General features: G+C 44.5%; 1 protein-coding gene across 1 annotated transcript in view; it reads left to right on the forward strand.

The window, feature by feature from the left end:
- CNGA2 (cyclic nucleotide gated channel subunit alpha 2) overlaps nt 1-17,437 on the forward strand; it is a 497,671-nt gene that overhangs the window by 148,134 nt on the left and 332,100 nt on the right. Inside the window, exon 2 of the mRNA XM_069213704.1 lies at nt 4,217-4,359. Coding sequence (XP_069069805.1) covers nt 4,256-4,359 — 104 coding nt within the window. The 5' untranslated portion in view covers nt 4,217-4,255. The remainder of the gene's footprint in view (nt 1-4,216; nt 4,360-17,437) is intronic.

Consider the following 17,437-nt stretch of genomic DNA (forward strand, 5'->3'; position numbering starts at 1 on the left):
CCCTGGGCATGGCCATTGGGCAAGGGGGCATGACTCCTGTCTTTGCTAAGACAGGAGTCATTTCTATGGGGGATGGGCGTCGTAAAAAAATGGCGCAAATCGGGTTGTGGCGAATTTTTTGCCTCAGCCTGACTTGCACCATTTCTGGACGCCCATACGCCATTTTCCCCCTACGCCGGCGCTGCCTGGTGTACGTGTTTTTTTTTAACGCACACCAGACAGCGCCGGCGGCTAACGCCAGCTAACGTCATTCAATAAATACGGCACCCGCATGGTGCTTCAGAATGGCGTTAGCCGGTGCTAATTTTTTTGACGCAAAACTGCGTTGGCGCAGTTTTGCGTCAAAAAGTATAAATATGGGCCTAACTGTTTCAAACTTTTCAAAAGTTTCCAAAGTTTTTTGTTGACCAATGCTTGTTTGTAGTTGCATTTAAAAGTAATATTATCTTTAAAAATCTGTATCTTTGGAACCCTCCAGTGGGTTTTGTTCATCAAGGTCTCTAAAAATTCATGAAAGTATATGTTCTTTTTATAAATTGATGTCTTCTTACTTTCATGCATCTTTGCTTTGTTTTTTCATTGTTTGGTGCTGTTAAATGCTTTACACATTGTTCCTTTGCTAAGCCGTACTGTTCAGAGCCAAAACTGCCCAAGGTTGACCTTAGGGTTAAGTAAACTTACCTGACTGGACCCTAGACAACATTTGAGTTTGCACTGTATGATAAGGCCCTACAGCCATATTATATAGTACACCCAAATCCTCACAACACTACTGCCTCTGAAGTTCAATTAGACTGCCAGCCCATCCCCAGCATGCCATTAGCAGGAGCATCAGAAGTATGACTCTATATCCAGTGGTGGGCAGCGCATGCCACCTGAACGTATCCAGTAAATAGAGGAGAGTCGCCATGACCCTAGTCCATATTTCCAGTAACCGTCTTGTACGGAAGTCATCAAACCTCCATAGTCGCAATTTACTGAGCCTGTGGTCGGCAAGCACCTGTAAAGGAAGGTATCCAGAATGTATATAGCAATTAAGGAAAGGTTTCTCTGCCTTCTCTGCCTTCTCTGTTAACCTTGATTCGTAGGCAACCATCTTGCACAGGTAAGCATTGGCATTCAGAGCCCCAGATATCCTCTAGTCTGCATATGCCAGAAACGCATTTCCCACAAAACATACTTTATATGCACATGTGAGAAGGCATCAGGCATAATAAGCACAGTTATATTTTCTTGAAGCTGTGTTAGAAAGTATCCAATTATCCAGCATCTAAAACACTAGACCTGAATCTCCTCTTTCACCAACAACATAGTACTGGTCCTAAAAGTATCAACACATCCAATACTGGCAACTCTTTTTAAAAAATATTTACTGCATAATAAACATTACACAGATACAGTTCATAAAAGAGGCCACCTTTGAATCACCCCACATATATAACTTATGAAAAATAAAGTGGCCGCACTAGTCCACTTGGGGCCTTCAGAGCTGCATTTTTATGACATTACTATAAATACTAAGAGGCATATTTAAGGAAAAGTAGTGCATCATTCAGGATCTGCCAATTTTCTAGTGCCCCATGGCGTCCCCCTAGCAACACAATGTGCGCACCGTATTTACCATACGGTGCACCATGCGGTCGTGTCCACATTAACGTCATAATTTATGGCGCTAATGGGGGGGCTTTGGTGGAATAGCACCATAAATGATGCCGCTAATGCAGCACAGGACAGGGAGGCCCATTGTTTTCAATGGAAGCGTCATCTTAATGCCTGCCTTAGGCAGGCGTTAATAATGATGCTAAAATGGTGCAGTGAAATCTAGTAAATTGCACTGCACCATTTTTCTGGGCCTCCCAACGTGGGAATGCCACCCTGGCATACATTATGCCTGTCGCAGGCATAATGTGGAGCAAGAGTTTACACCGTGCATTGCGCCTCTTTGCAAATATGGCGCTTGGGAAATGCCACCTTAACGCCACATTTGTGTAAAAAAATGACACAAATGTGGGGCAAGGTGGCGCCAGGGCATCATAAATATGCCCCTAAAGCTCTCCAAGGCATCTAGGGAGCCTACACACCTATACACAATTTATAAATGTTTACTTCCCGATCACTACATTCCTCCTGACTGGCACCGTGTATGAGCAAAACGGACACAACCCTAAACGATATGTCTACCTGCTATGATAATTTGATGATATATCTGTTAAATCAGTGTACATCGCAGGTTATATTTGAGGCCCTAGTGCAATGTTTTCAGTGGCATAGTATTGGTATTTCTTAGAATTCTAATTTCACCATTCCTTCCGCTGTGTCTGAGGCATATATAATTTGGTGAACTCATATTCAACCATACACTCATTAAATATCCACACTCTCACTTATCCATTGATGCACTCACTCATCCACCCAAATGTTTCCACATTCTTACATTCGCCCATTAAGCCACTCAAACACACAAAATTCAATGAGGAAACAAGTTTCACTAAGCAAATAGCCCACAAATGTCCTTTTAGCCCACGAATGGTCGTATTCCTCTACCCTCGCACCCTCTATCCAGATTGTTCATCCAAAAGGTGCACTATATACTATTTTCCTCTGTTTTACAAGTGCCCTGATAAACTGCATGCTTGATAAATCATTTTGAGTCCATTAAACTGTGTTCTCATAGCCTTTCTTTGTTTTTTTCCCAAAATAAGTCATCTACAACCTACTCACGTAGTACTTTAAATCCACTTCAACAGTAAACTATAATAGAGCTCTATAAAAAAAATTCTATTGGAAAGAATCCTCTCCAACCCCATCCCATCACCTCACCACAACAAGAAACCATGTGCCACCTTCAGTACAGTTCACAATCACATACACCTGAAAACATTGGAATTGCACTCCCTAGTTCTTAGCGTAGCATAAGACTCCCTTACCAGTATCGTGGTGCTTAGCCAGCTATAAACAAAGACCTATTCCTGTATGCAGCCATGAAATCTGTAGCACCTGCACCCTCCTCTTGAACTTTTGAAGTACCTTACTTTTACCCATCTTCTTCTTTGGCTTCTCTTTCCTCCTTTTTCACTGCACACGTATTTTTGTGTCCGCTGTTCCCCTTAATCACTGACTTCCAGGTCTGACAAGATATATCCCTTTTTAAGCGGTCACCTGGTGCTCAGTGCTCAGTCTGTCCAAAACTGAAATCATTTACATCTACCTATCTATCTATTGTCACCTCCTCTCAATAGCACTCAAACTTCTTTGTCCTTCTGTGAGTGCATGTTCCTTTTTACCTGACCAGAGAATATCAGCTTTACATTCAAAGGTGAAATAAGGCTACCAACTACTGAACATCAGCAAACCTTCTCCCATCTTTTTTGCTGCTTGCTGAAACCATGAATTCACCAACTTTACCTACCACATTACTCTCTCAAGCCCATAAAAACGGTATTAACATCACAGTTGCGGAACCTTTCATCCACTAACCAACCTTTGGCCAATAAGTTAGGTTAATAACAGTATACGACAAAAATGTAGATTTACTTCATTCTGTCTTATTATACCCTGTAAGGGCTCCATCAGATCTAAAACCCTTTCACTGTCTTATCGACCCTATAATTGTGATTCAAATTTGTTTTCATGTTTGCTGTCTCCATTGTCCTTGATATTCCTCTGTGCCTGCACAGAGTGCTTTGAAGTCATCTTTTAAGCAGAACCACTTTCATCTTGAAAAACCTCCAATCGCCACTATCAGCCATTTAATTAAAAACAGACAGTTCATGAATACTATTTAGAACTGAATGGAGAATGGTCATTATATCCCATCATTATCAGAAGACCAACGTATTCTCTTACAGGCCAATTTCTGTTAGCAGCAATTACTGACTTCTGTGCAGTAACTACTCAGCTATTTGGCCTCTGAAACACTTCGTCTACTGCCTAGAATTTAACAATCATAACAAAACTATATTAATATGATATGTTGTGTCTCTGTCCACGTTTTCTCCCACACACATAGATCTGTTACCGTTCACTGCTTATTATTTTGGAACACCTGCTTCTCACATTGCACACTTATTACATGTGTAGGATTTCTGATGACGATGCTTAAAAAAACAAATACAGCAGATGAATTGCACAACTCAAGGCTAAGAATAAGCTGTGCCATCTGAACTAAAAATAATAACCACATTACTAATAATAAGCATTTCCTTCCTTTCTTTAGAATCTTGCTTCATTTGTTTGATAATTCACATGGAGGACGATGGGGCAGATAAATGTCCAGAAGAATTCCCCAAGCAACCCCAGATTGTCTGCCAAAACCAACACTGAGGATGATCCAGAGCGAACGGAAATAAGCACAAGCAGGTATGATACCACTTGGGATATAGAGCTGGGCCCATTCAAATGAACAATCGAGTCTCTGTCTAAGGCCCTTTGCAGCATTAGTTCCCAGTACTCCCAAGGACAGTGTTTGTACTTTTGCACTTTGTTTTTAGGAACACTACTGCTCCAGAAAATATTGCGCCCTACTGTACGGCCCCTACACGCGGTTAGCAATTAGATAATCTATTATCTTTTAAAGACACAGTGTTTACGAATAATTCTGCACCAAATAGACTGGGAGGCTTTCTATCAGCTCTGAGCGGGGTGTCCAAGTCATTTAGTATAAGACTGTTGCATGCTCTGATAGGAACGGAGAACTCTAAAAGGCATCACAATGACCAGGTTAAACTTCAGAGTCTCGTTTTCTGATGCCTTACTTTGCCAAGCACATTGACCACTGTGTCTTACTGGGTGGTTGGACAAGTGGAACAACGGTGTTGATCTGCTCTGTTTGCTAGGTCTTGGTGTACCGAAATAGGAGCTCCACATAGGGATTCAGCCAAAGGATTTTCCATTGTAGTCCATTCGCTATGAAATTCTGTAAGTGCTCGATGAGAGGTGTAGGCCATGTCCACAATTTGCTATCTCTGCAACAGTACCTCCATTTATGATCTATATTGTTGCATTGCGTTTTTTTACTATGCCCTCACATCCATGGCCATTTGACTAATTGGCTTTACATGCGAGCTATGCCTTCAATCCTTCTATTGGGATAGACTATTGCACCACATACTACTTCATACATACCCACCTTGCCACCTGCTGAGAAAATATGACCTTTCAGATTCTAGTTGTGTGCACGCATTTCTTGATTGAGGGTCTTCAGTCACCCATTCAATAGAGGTCTCAATAACATCAGAAGCTCTGAATGTAATTTGACTTATGTCTGCATTGCTTCAAGAATAATCAGATACTATCCTGGTTTATTTAATCCCTCATGGATAAATACTCTGCTAAGTAATTAGAAGAATTATACCTGAAGAATGACTGGTAGTATGTTCCCAGCCTAACGTAGTTGTCTGCTTACTTTCAGTTACTATTGCTATCTAAGACTAGGAATCGATGCTCCTTACATTTCTTTTAAACTCCAAAAACATATTGAGTTGTTTGCACACGTATCGGTTACTGAGAGGAACCTGTCCTCAATTGTTGCTTTATTTCTTTTGTCTATCAAAATTTCAGTGTGTTAAGGGATTTCTGGGTAGAGCAGATGTGCCCTTAAATGCACTTCACAAAATGTGTTTTAGGGTGACCACCTCACTGCAGGTCATTATGGATACAATCTTCAGTCATGAATCTTTCATCTACAAACCAGAGATGTTAAGTTGTGTTATTCTGATAGGTTAAATGGAACCAACACAAGGCTACAATACCCAGAACGCTTTAGGCTGTCACTCTAAAGTCCAGGACTGGAAACAGTGCTCATAATGAATTGGTAGGAGGTGGTCACCCTAACTTGCCTGTAGGTTCTGATCTGATGTATTTCCTTGAAGTAAAAAAAGCCTTCATGCCAATTCATGGGCATATCCGGTTTTTACTCAACACCTTCAAATCCTCATGGAGTTTCTCATACCTAATTACAGCCCATCACCTCCTTAAAAAAATTGCATACAGTGTACCAGAAAGCAATGACACCGTCCTATGTTGGCATAATCGTTTTCATTTTTTCATTCTATTCTCCTAAACAAGATAAAAATGAGGACTTTGATCAACATAATTATTTACAAGACGAGGGCCATAGAACAGAAATGTTTTGCTTAGCTAAAATATCGAAAAAGTATTTCTCAACGGCACATAAGTGATTATTGGATCCAAAAACCGAGGATGCAAAAAGTAGTGTCTTTTCCAGCTAATTGAGGATGCCTAAAATCCAGCTGCCAAACAATCTATCAATACCCCGTTGTTAGAGCTAGCATCCAATCTTTGCATTTCTTTCAAAAAGTTTTCAATGGCATCGATCCGCTACGATTGTTGTACCGGCACCAACGTCAATCATGCTACCTTCTGCTGCCATTCAATAGGAAGGCACCTTCTTTTAGAAACACTTCATCAGAATTCCTTATCGCTCTGTGTACATCCAGACAATTTACTACAAACTAATGAGTCAGAGATGCATTTGCTGACATATTATTAGTATGGATCTTAAAAACTCACTCTGGTCTCTGTGTCTCACATATATACAATTATTGGTGAGTAACTTTTCAAAGCGACATGGTTGGCAAGATGGTTGCAAGGAGTAATGTCTTAGGCTCCTGTCAGATCCCCATTTATACAACAGATTTTGGTGTTAATAGTTGATGGCACTTCCATTGGAAGATATATTACTGTGCTTTAAGCAAGTGGGCAGCAGTTTTCCTTGTCTGTTGCCATGTAATATGGAGACACATTATTTCCTCTTCATGGATTGGTATCGTGTCCATACTCGTTTGGGTCCGAATCTGTGTGTGTTGGTGTCAGCAGAGTGTATTGTTGGGCTATCATTACCCTTAAATAGGGGTTTTGCTCCTAAATGGTCAGACTTCCCACACATGGGGCCAGGATGATATAAGCTAGTGTTATATCAAGGGGCTTGTCAAAATTCTTCTTGTAGAGAGGGCACACAGGGGCCCATTGCCTCCTCTGCCCCATGTGCTTCCAATGGGCGACATCCACAGCCGTTACTGCTGGAATGTTAATTCATCACCATTGAACACTGTTTGAAATTGGGATGGTGGTTGACAGGGGTGTAAGTCGTGGTCAAACAGCAATCACAATTCTAGTCAGGGTAAGGCACAAGCAAAACCCCACATTAACCCATGCTCACCCTCTGGTAACTTGGCACAGAGCAGTCATGCTTAGCTTAGAGGCAGTGTTTAAAGTTTTTGTGCAACACTTTAAACAGTAAAACAGTGAAAACAACACACAAAAATATTCCACACCAGGTTAGAAAACTAGAACAATATTTAATAAATAAAACAAGACCAAAATTACAAACTTCCGATAAGTACAACTTGAGTTATGAAATTGTAAAGAATAAACTGTAAAATAGAGCTCAGAAGTAAGAAACGCCGACCGGGGGATACCTGGTCATGCCAGATCGGGACAAAGTCACACATTCAGCCCGACCATGATGGAGCGCCGGCTGTCTACAGGGACCCAGTTAGGCCCACTGAACCAAAGTACCTAAATCCTGGTTGTGGATCGTTGCGTGGATCCGAGACAAAGATGTGTCACACAGCTGAGGTGATGTGTAGGATCCGAGACGTGGTAAAGCTGCAGTGCGAGATTCTGATGCGTCGATGTCGAGAATCCTGTTGACGGGGCATTGTGATGCGAAGACCTGCATTGAGGATGCGTGGCACAGTCGAGGCAGAGCGTTGGTTGCGATGAGCAGTGAAACTGTGATGCGAAGGTTCAGCATCTTCGAGGCTACCATCGACTGGGGAAGCAAGCAGCTTGTGCCAGAGAAAGTGTCACGTTGTGGTGGTTTGGTTCCAAAGACGATGTTTCGTCACAAGATGGGGAGTGGAGCGGTGATGTGATTCTGTTGTGTCAGTTCTGACTCACGCACTGGTGGCAATGTGTCAGTTATGTTCCACACAACAGTGGCAATACATTGGTTCCACTCCGGCAGAAGAGAATGCATCGATTCCACTGGAGCAAAAACCTTAGGTCCACTTCCAAGGGTCCAGGACTGGGGTGGCACCACTTGGCAGAGAAAATTCACAGATGGTGAAGACCAGATGCAGAAGCAGGGTGGTTGACAGTCTTTTATGTCTCTGAGACTTGAGATCAGGATGCCAGCCAGCTTGCCTTTGGAATCAACCTGGTTTCTTGGGGGAGCCATGCAGGTCGAGTCTCTCTCTCTCCCAGGCAAGGGGGCAGCAGGTCAGCACAGCAAAGCAGAAGTCCATCAGAGTGGCAGTCCTTCAACAGCACAGCAGTTCTTCCTAGCAGAGTATCCACAGGTTCAGACATGTACTGAAGTGGTGGAGAGGTCTAGTACTTATACCCAGTTGTGCCTTTGAAGTGGGGGAGACTTCAAAGACATGGCTCCAGACTCACTACAGGGGGCTGTGCAGACCTTTATGTGTGGACAGAGCCTAATCAGGTGTAAGTGAATCTGTGCCCAGCTCCTCCCTCCGTTCTGCCCAGGATGGTCCATCAAGGCCCATCAGGTCACGCCTAAGCTCCCATTGCGTGTGGCTGTCTAGGAGGAATACACAATGTCCAGCTGTCAACCACTCCAGAAATGTGAGCAGAGACAGGCAGCAGCCACCAGGCACCAAATAGCTAAAGTAAGAAAATGCCAAACTTTCTAAATGTGGCATTGTCAGAATTGCAATTTAATATCCAAATTGCAATTTAAAATCCGACTTCACCATAAGTTGTGATTCTAAATTGTGATTTCAGAGACACTAAACTTGAAAAATCTCTCTCTTCCCAATCGGAAGTTAAACTTTAAAAGCTTATAAGGCAACTCCAATGTTATCCAAAGGGAGAGATAGGTCCTGCAGTAGTGAGAAACAAATTTAAGAGTTTTTCACTACCAGGACATGTAAAACCTAAAAGTACATGTCCATTTTTTTAAATACACTACACCCTGCCCTAAGTGCTGCCTAGGGCCTTCCTTAGGTATGACTTATATGTATTACAAATGAAGACTTTGGCCTGGCAAAGGGGTTATTTTCACAGGTCAAAATGGCAGTTTTAAAACTGTACACACTGGCTCTGCAGTGGTGGCAGGCCTGAGACATGTTAAGAGGGCTACTGGAGTGGGTGGCACAGTCAGTGCTGCAGGCTCACTAGCAGCATTTAATTTACAGGTCCTGGGCACATATAGTACATTTTACTAGAGACTTATAGGAAATTAAGTATGTCAATTAGAGATAAGTCAATGTCATCATGTTTTAGGGAAAGAGCGCAATAACTTATGACTGATTTGCAGTGGTAAAGTGTGCAGAATTCAAAGGCCAGCAAAAGTGAAGTCAGCAAAAACAGGAGGCCTGGAGGCAAAAAGGCAGGGGGAAACCACGCCAAGGATTCCAGGTCTAACATATACCATACTGCAAAGAGCCTGGAAGAGTGGCCCTTTTATATGGATGCCACTTTTATATAAAGGATGCTAACGTTCTCATGTTCCCAGGCTACATTCTCCCAGTACAGCAACAATGCCAATCGTTTGCAGAGGTCAAGAAACTCCAGCATTTATAGATGAAATATATGCTTTTTTACCAGCAAAGGTGCTACTGTGAAGCTCATCATTTTTCTTCATAGCAGCCTCAGCATTCTGGGGCTGGGCTGAGAGACAGACAACTGAGAGGAAGTAAGGCGAATGATCCCTAACGGTAAAAATATCACAGAAATAGGAACAGATGAGATAGACTTGGAAAGCCAACAGGCCTCTAGTTACCAAGCCGAAAGAAGAAGCAGAGCAGATAAAGTAGCTGCAGTATAAGCAACGAGACTCGAAGGAAGGGTGATTGTCCCCTTTTAGCCAATACAATTTTCTGACTTGCAATGTGAAATGTATAATGAATCCCAGGATATACCACATAGTATTAATGTATCTTAAACAGCTGGATTTAAAATAAGACCTCTATCAATAAACTCACCTCACCAAAGCTGAGGGCCACACACTGAAGAGGTGGTAGAGAGATAAATTGTACTTCAATTCTTTTTCTCCCTAAGCGCACAGCATTTCCATTTGCAAGGTTGAATGTTCAAATTGATAAATGTGAGCAATATGTGGTGGTACAAGGATCCTTAGATAGTACCCCTATTATACTGCTCTGAATTTATGCAACTAGCGACCTCCCTGTTGAACTGCTGAACACTATGATAAAAAAACAGTGATTGATTATGGAGACTAGGTATTTTGATGAGGAGATTTAAATTGTGGTGCTGATGTTTTGCTAGATAAATCATTTCTCCCTGCCATCAACTCCCAGAACTAAACTGCAATGGAACTGAATGAATGGCGGGTTGCTGGGGGTAACACAATGTGTGGTGTGAAAATCATCCCAGGTATGCCGAGTACCGGTTTTATTCCCCAATGCATAAACTTCAAATATGGGTTGGAAAATTCCTTGTACCAATAAGGTTAGAGGGTCAAACAGCACACGTACAGTACTTATGCAACATTTTATCCAACTTCAATCCACTGCTATTTACGGCATCTTGGGCTACCCATCTAATGAGTACTCCCACCTGAAGGCTACAAGTTACAGCATCACATGATGCAAGCTTCAGGGCCATCAACATGGACGAAATTAATCATTACTTCAATGAAAATCAGGTATGGGGGAGGGCTGCAGAACAGAATAGGAAGTCTTAAAATTGGTGATCTGTGGTATGAAGATAGGCAGGAGTGTAAGCAATAGAAGGTTGGTGAAGTTCACGTAATCTACATTGTTGCTAAGGTTTGTTTTCACATGGGCCTTCAAAGAAGCCCTTGTCACTGGTAACTTATATACTCAGTTGCCACGGTTTGTGTAGTAATACTTGCACACCACAATCTATTCTTATTTGGACTGGCGCGTGAACAAAGAGGGATCCCTCTAAAATGTTGTACTGTCAGACGTGTTTCACCAAAGTATTAAATCAGAGAGTAGTCGATACTTGACCATTTCTCACGAGTGCATGAGTGGAAGGTGTAATCATTGTGGATGGGATATGCGTTGGGCGTTTAAGGTGCTAAATGTTGGATTGACGGTACAGGGATGTGAATTTAGTATTAGTATCTCCTTTTCAAAAATTTTGTGACATTTGTGGGTGGACGTGTCACCTCCTGATCTGCTGATGCAACTACTGTATTTAACTCTACCCACCTAGGAGTTTCATTTGAGTTATTCTGACTAATAAGTGAGTTTCTTGTACAAGTGCGACATCTGTATGCTTGGATTCCAGGTATGAAAAGATCTTTTTATTGTTTCACAAAACTTTCCATACCATTCACGAGGAAATGTCATTGTTTTAACTCAAGACAATGTATATATCAAGTGACCACCATGTCAGGTTTTAGAGTGAAGTCAGTCTGTGATTGACTAATATGAGTGTTCCTGTTTGTTTATGTCGATGTGAGTCTGACCCCTGGTCAGACGTATTCTCAAAATACGTAATTTATTGTGAATGCTATTGTAGGAAAGTACCATCTTGCCTGGCATGTTACCCCCATATTTCACTGTATATATGTTGTTTTAGTCTATGTGTCACTGGGATCCTGCCAGGCAGGGCCCCAGTGCTCATAAGTATGTGCCCTGTATGTGTTCCCTGTGTGATGCCTAACTGTCTCACTGAGGCTCTGCTAACCAGAACCTCAATGGTTATGCTCTCTCTGCTTTCCAAATTTGTCACTAACAGGCTAGTGACTAAATTTACCAATTCACATTGGCATACTGGTACACCCATATAATTCCCTAGAATATGGTACTGAGGTACCCAGGGTATTGGGGTTCCAGGAGATCCCTGTGGGCTGCAGCATTTCTTTTGCCACGCATAGGGAGCTCTGACAATTCTTACACAGGCCTGCCAGTGCAGCCTGAGTGAAATAACGTCCACGTTATTTCACAGCCATTTACCACTGCACTTAAGTAACTTATAAGTCACCTACATGTCTAACCTTCACCTGGTGAAGGTTGGGTGCAAAGTTACTTAGTGTGTGGGCACCCTGGCACTTGCCAAGGTGCCCCCACATCGTTCAGGGCAAATTCACCGGACTTTGTGAGTGCGGGGACACCATTACACGCATGCACTGTAAATAGGTCACTACCTATGTACAGCGTCACAATGGTAACTCCGTACATGGCCATGTAACATGTCTAAGATCATGGAATTGTCACCCCAATGCCATTCTGGCATTGGGGGGACAATTCCATGATCTCCCGGGTCTCTAGCACAGAACCCGGGTACTGCCAAACTGCCTTTCCGGGGTATCCACTGCAGCTGCTGCTGCTGCCAACCCCTCAGACAGGTTTCTGCCCTCCTGGGGTCCAGGCAGCCCTGGCCCAGGAAGGCAGAACAAAGGATTCCCTCTGAGAGAGGGTGTAACACCCTCTCACTTTGGAAAAAGGTGGCAGGGCTGGGGAGGAGTAGCCTCCCCCAGCCTCTGGAAATGCTTTGATGGGCACAGATGGTGCCCATCTCTGCATAAGCCAGTCTAAACCGGTTTAGGGATCCCCCAGCCCTGCTCTGGCGCAAAACTGGACAAAGGAAAGGGGAGTGACCACTCCCCTGACCTGCACCTCCCAGGGGAGATGCCCAGAGCACCTCCAGTGTGTCCCAGACCTCTGCCATCTTGGAAACAGAGGTGTTTGTGGCACACTGGACTGCTCTGAGTGGCCAGTGCCAGCAGGTGACGTCAGAGGCTCCTTCTGATAGGCCCTTACCTCTCTTGGTAGCCAATCCTCCTTCCTAGGTAGCCAAACCTCATGTTCTGGCTATTTAGGGTCTCTGCTTTGGGGATCTCACCAGATAACGAATGCAAGAGCTCATCAGAGTTCCTCTGCATCTCCCTCTTCACCTTCTGCCAAAGGATCGACCGCTGACTGCTCAGGACGCCTGCAAAACCGCAATAAATTAGCAAGACGACTACTAGCAACCTTGTATCGCTTCATCCTGCCGGCTTTCTCGACTGTTTCCAGGTGGTGCATGCTCTGGGGATAGCCTGCCTCCTCTCTGCACCAGGAGCTCTGAAGAAATCTCCTGTGGGTCGACGGAATCTTCCCCCTGCAACCGCAGGCACCAAAAGACTGCATCACTGGTCCTCTGGGTCCCCTCTCAGCACAACGAGCATGGTCCCTGGAACTCAGCAACTCTGTCCAAGTGACTCCCACAGTCCAGTGACTCTTCAGTCCAAGTTTGGTGGAGGTAAGTCTTTGCCTCCCCACGCTAGACTGCATTGCTGGGTACCGCGTGATTTGCAGCTGCTCCGGCTCCTGTGCACTCTTCCAGGATTTCCCTCGTGCACAGCCAAGCCTGGGTCCCCAACACTCTAACCTGCAGTGCACAACCTTCTGAGTTGTCCTCTGGCGTCGTGGGACTCCCTTTTGTGACTTCGCATGGACTCCGGTTCACTCTTCTTCCAAGTGCCTGTTCAGGTACTTCTGCGGGTGCTGCCTGCTTCTGTGAGGGCTCCCTGACTTGCTGGGCGTCCCCTCTGTCTCTTCTTCCATCCATGGATGTTGTTAGGAAGACCACAGAGGCTGTGTTAGTCTCTGAAGGTGCCATTGATTTGGCCACCTTAGTTGCTTGTCTCCTTAATATGGATAAGTACAAGCAACTTCCCCTAATAAATGGTGTTGAGGTTCAGGCCTACAGCGACACAGGTGCCAGTGTTACCATGGTAATAGAGAAACTGGTGCACCCTGAACAACACCTACTTGGTCAGCAGTACCAAGTGACAGACGCTCATAACAACACTCTTAGCCACCCCACGGCTGTTGTGAATCTCAACTAGGGGGGGGTTACTGGTCCAAAGAAAGTTGTGGTTGCCTCAGATTTACCTGTAGACTGTCTACTAGGGAACGACTTAGAGACATCAGCTTGGGCGGAAGTGGAGTTGGAGGCTCATACAGCAATGCTGGGCATTCCTGGGCATATTTTTGCTTTGACAATGGCTCAGGCCAAAAAGCAAAAAGGACGGGGTATCTTGGATCCTGGAACAATGGACCAAGTGCTCCCTAAAGCTAGGGGTAGCAAGGGTAAATCTTTACCCACTATCCCTCCCTCTACAGATGATTCTCCTTCTGGGGAAGAAGAATTGCCTCCCTGTGCAGAACCTTCACCAGATGAGCTGCCAGCAGATACTGCTGAGCTTTTGGGTGGAGGGGGGCCTGCCAGGAAAGAGCTGAGTGTGGCACAGCAAACCTGTCCCACATTAGAGGGTCTCAGACAGCAAGCTGTCAAGCAGCAAAATGGGGATGTCAGTGACTCACATAGAGTTTACTGGGAGGAAAACCTCTTGTACACAGAGGCAAGGGACCCAAAACCTGGAGCAGCCAGGAGATTGGTCATTCCCCTTCAGTACAGAGAGTTCCTCCTAACTCTGGCACATGACATTCTTTTGGCTGGGCATTTGGGCCAGATCAAAACATGGGAAAGGCTTGTCCCCCTGTTTCACTGGCCTAGGATGTCAGAGGACACTAAAGATTTTTGCAAGTCTTGTGTTACCTGCCAAGCCAGTGGCAAGACTGGTGGCACACCAAAGGCTCCCCTTATTCCACTACCTGTGGTTGGGGTCCCCTTTGAAAGGGTAGGGGTTGACATAGTTGGCCCCCTTGACCCTCCTACTGCTTCAGGCAATAGGTTTATCTTGGTAGTTGTGGACCATGCCACAAGATATCCTGAAGCAATTCCTCTAAGGACCACTACAGCACCTGCAGTGGCAAAAGCCCTCCTGGGAATCTTTTCCAGGGTGGGTTTTCCAAAAGAGGTTGTATCAGACAGGGGTAGCAACTTTATGTCTGCATACTTTTAAAGCTATGTGGAAGGAATGTGGTGTAACCTACAAATTCACCACTCCTTATCATCCACAGACTAATGGACTGGTAGAGAGGTTTAATAAAACTCTCAAAGGAATGATAATGGGACTCCCTGAAAAACTCAGGATGAGATTGGATGTCCTGTTACCTTGCCTCCTTTTTGCTTACTGGGAGGTACCCCGGAAAGGAGTGGGCTTCAACCCCTTTGAACTCCTCTTTGGACACCCTGTAAGAGGTCGACTAACACTTGTGAAGGAGGTTTGGGAACAACCTTTAAAAGCCCTTAAACAGGACATAGTGGACTATGTACTTGGCCTAAGATCCAGAATGGCTGAGTACATGAAAAAGGCCAGTAAAAACCTTCAGGCCAGCCAAGAGCTCCAGAAGCAATGGCATGACCAGAAGGCTGTTCTGATTCAGTTCCAACCAGGACAGAAGGTGTGGGTATTGGAGCATGTGGCCCCAAGAGCACTCCGGGACAAATGGAGTGGACCCCATCTAATTGTTGAGAAAAAGGGTGAGGTTACCTATCTGGTAGACCTGGGCACTGCCAGGAGTCCCCTTAGGGTGATTCATGTCAACCGCCTAAAACCCTACTATGACAGGGCTGATCTCACCCTGCTCATGGCAACAGATGAAGGACAGGAAGAAGAGAGTGACCCTCTCCGTGATCTCTTCTCCTCCACTGAAGAGGATGCTTTAGTGGAGGGAGTAGTTTTAGCAGATTGTCTGACTGCAGAACAGGAAGACAACTGCATAAATCTCCTTGGACAATTTTCTGAACTCTTTTCAACTGTGCCAGGCACCACATCTTGGTGTGAACACACAACTGATATTGGAGACAGCTTGCCTGTCAAAAGTAAAATCTATAGGCAGCCTGACCATGTCAGGGACTGCATAAAACAAGAGGTTAAGAAAATGCTTGATCTAGGAGTAGTTGAACCTTCTGAAAGCCCATGGGCGAGTCCTGTGGTGCTTGTAGCGAAGCCTCACTCAAAAGATGGAAAAAGGGAGATGAGGTTTTGTGTTGATTACAGAGGTCTCTATCAGGTAACAAGAACTGATGCTCACCCTATACCCAGGGCAGATGAGCTCATAGACACACTGGCATCTGCCAAGTATCTAAGCACCTTTGATTTGACTGCAGGGTATTAGCAGATCAAATTGGCTGAGGATGCTAAACCTAAAACTGCATTTTCAACTATAGGAGGGCACTACCAATTTACAGTGATGCCCTTTGGTTTGAAGAATGCACCTGCCACTTTTCAGAGGTTGGTGAACACAGTCCTGCAAGGGTTGGAGGCTTTCAGTGCAGCATATCTAGATGATATAGCTGTCTTTAGCTCCACCTGGGATGAGCACCTGGTCCACCTTTGGAAAGTTTTGGAGGTTCTGCAAAAGGCAGGCCTCACTATCAAGGCCTCAAAGTGCCAGATAGGGCAGGGAAAAGTGGTTTATCTGGGACACCTGGTAGGTGGAGAACAGATTGCACCACTTCAGGGGAAAATCCAGACAATCATGGATTTTGTTCCCCCTACAACACAGACCCAGGTAAGAGCCTTCCTAGGCCTCACTGGGTATTACAGGAGATTCATTAAAAACTATGGCTCCATAGCAGCCCCACTTAATGATCTCACCAGTAAAAAGATGCCTAAAAAGGTATTGTGGACAGCTAGCTGTCAGAAAGCTTTTGAGGAGCTCAAACAGGCCATGTGCACTGCACCTGTCCTAAAAAGCCCATGTTACTCCAAGAAATTAAGGCCCGTATTTATACTTTTTTAGCGCCGCATTTGCGTCACTTTTTGACGCAAAAGCGGCGCAAACTTGCAAAATACAATTGCATTTTGTAACTTTGCGCCGTTTTTGCGTCAAAAAGCGGCGCAAATGCGGCGCTAAAAAAGTATAAATACGGGCCTAATTGTTCAAACTGATGCATCTGAATTAGGGGCAGTCTTATCACAACTGAATTCTGAGGGCCAGAATCAACCAGTTGCTTTTATCAGCAGAACGTTGACCCCTCGAGAAAAGCGTTGGTCTGCTATAGAGAGGTAGGCTGTGGCCTGGGCACTGAAGAAGTTGAGGCCATACCTGTTTGGCACTCACTTCATTGTTCAGACAGACCACAAACCTCTACTTTGGCTAAAACAAATGAAAGGTGAAAACCCTAAAATGTTGAGGTGGTCCATATCCCTACAGGGAATGGACTATACAGTGGAACATAGACCTGGGAGTACCCACTCCAATGCAGATGGACTCTCCAGATATTTCCACTTAAACAATGAAGACTCATCAGGTCATGGCTAGTCTTATTGTCCTTCGTTTGGGGGGAGGGGGGTTGTGTAGGAAAGTACCATCTTGCCTGGCATGTTACCCCCATATTTCACTGTATATATGTTGTTTTAGTCCATGTGTCACTGGGACCCTGCCAGGCAGGGCCACAGTGCTCATAAGTATGTGCCCTGTATGTGTTCCCTGTGTGATGCCTAACTGTCTCACTGAGGCTCTGCTAACCAGAACCTCAATGGTTATGCTCTCTCTGCTTTCCAAATTTGTCACTAACAGGCTAGTGACTAAATTTACCAATTCACATTGGCATACTG

This window comes from Pleurodeles waltl, chromosome 2_1 (genome assembly GCF_031143425.1).
Source record: "Pleurodeles waltl isolate 20211129_DDA chromosome 2_1, aPleWal1.hap1.20221129, whole genome shotgun sequence".
Taxonomy (NCBI): domain Eukaryota; kingdom Metazoa; phylum Chordata; class Amphibia; order Caudata; family Salamandridae; genus Pleurodeles; species Pleurodeles waltl.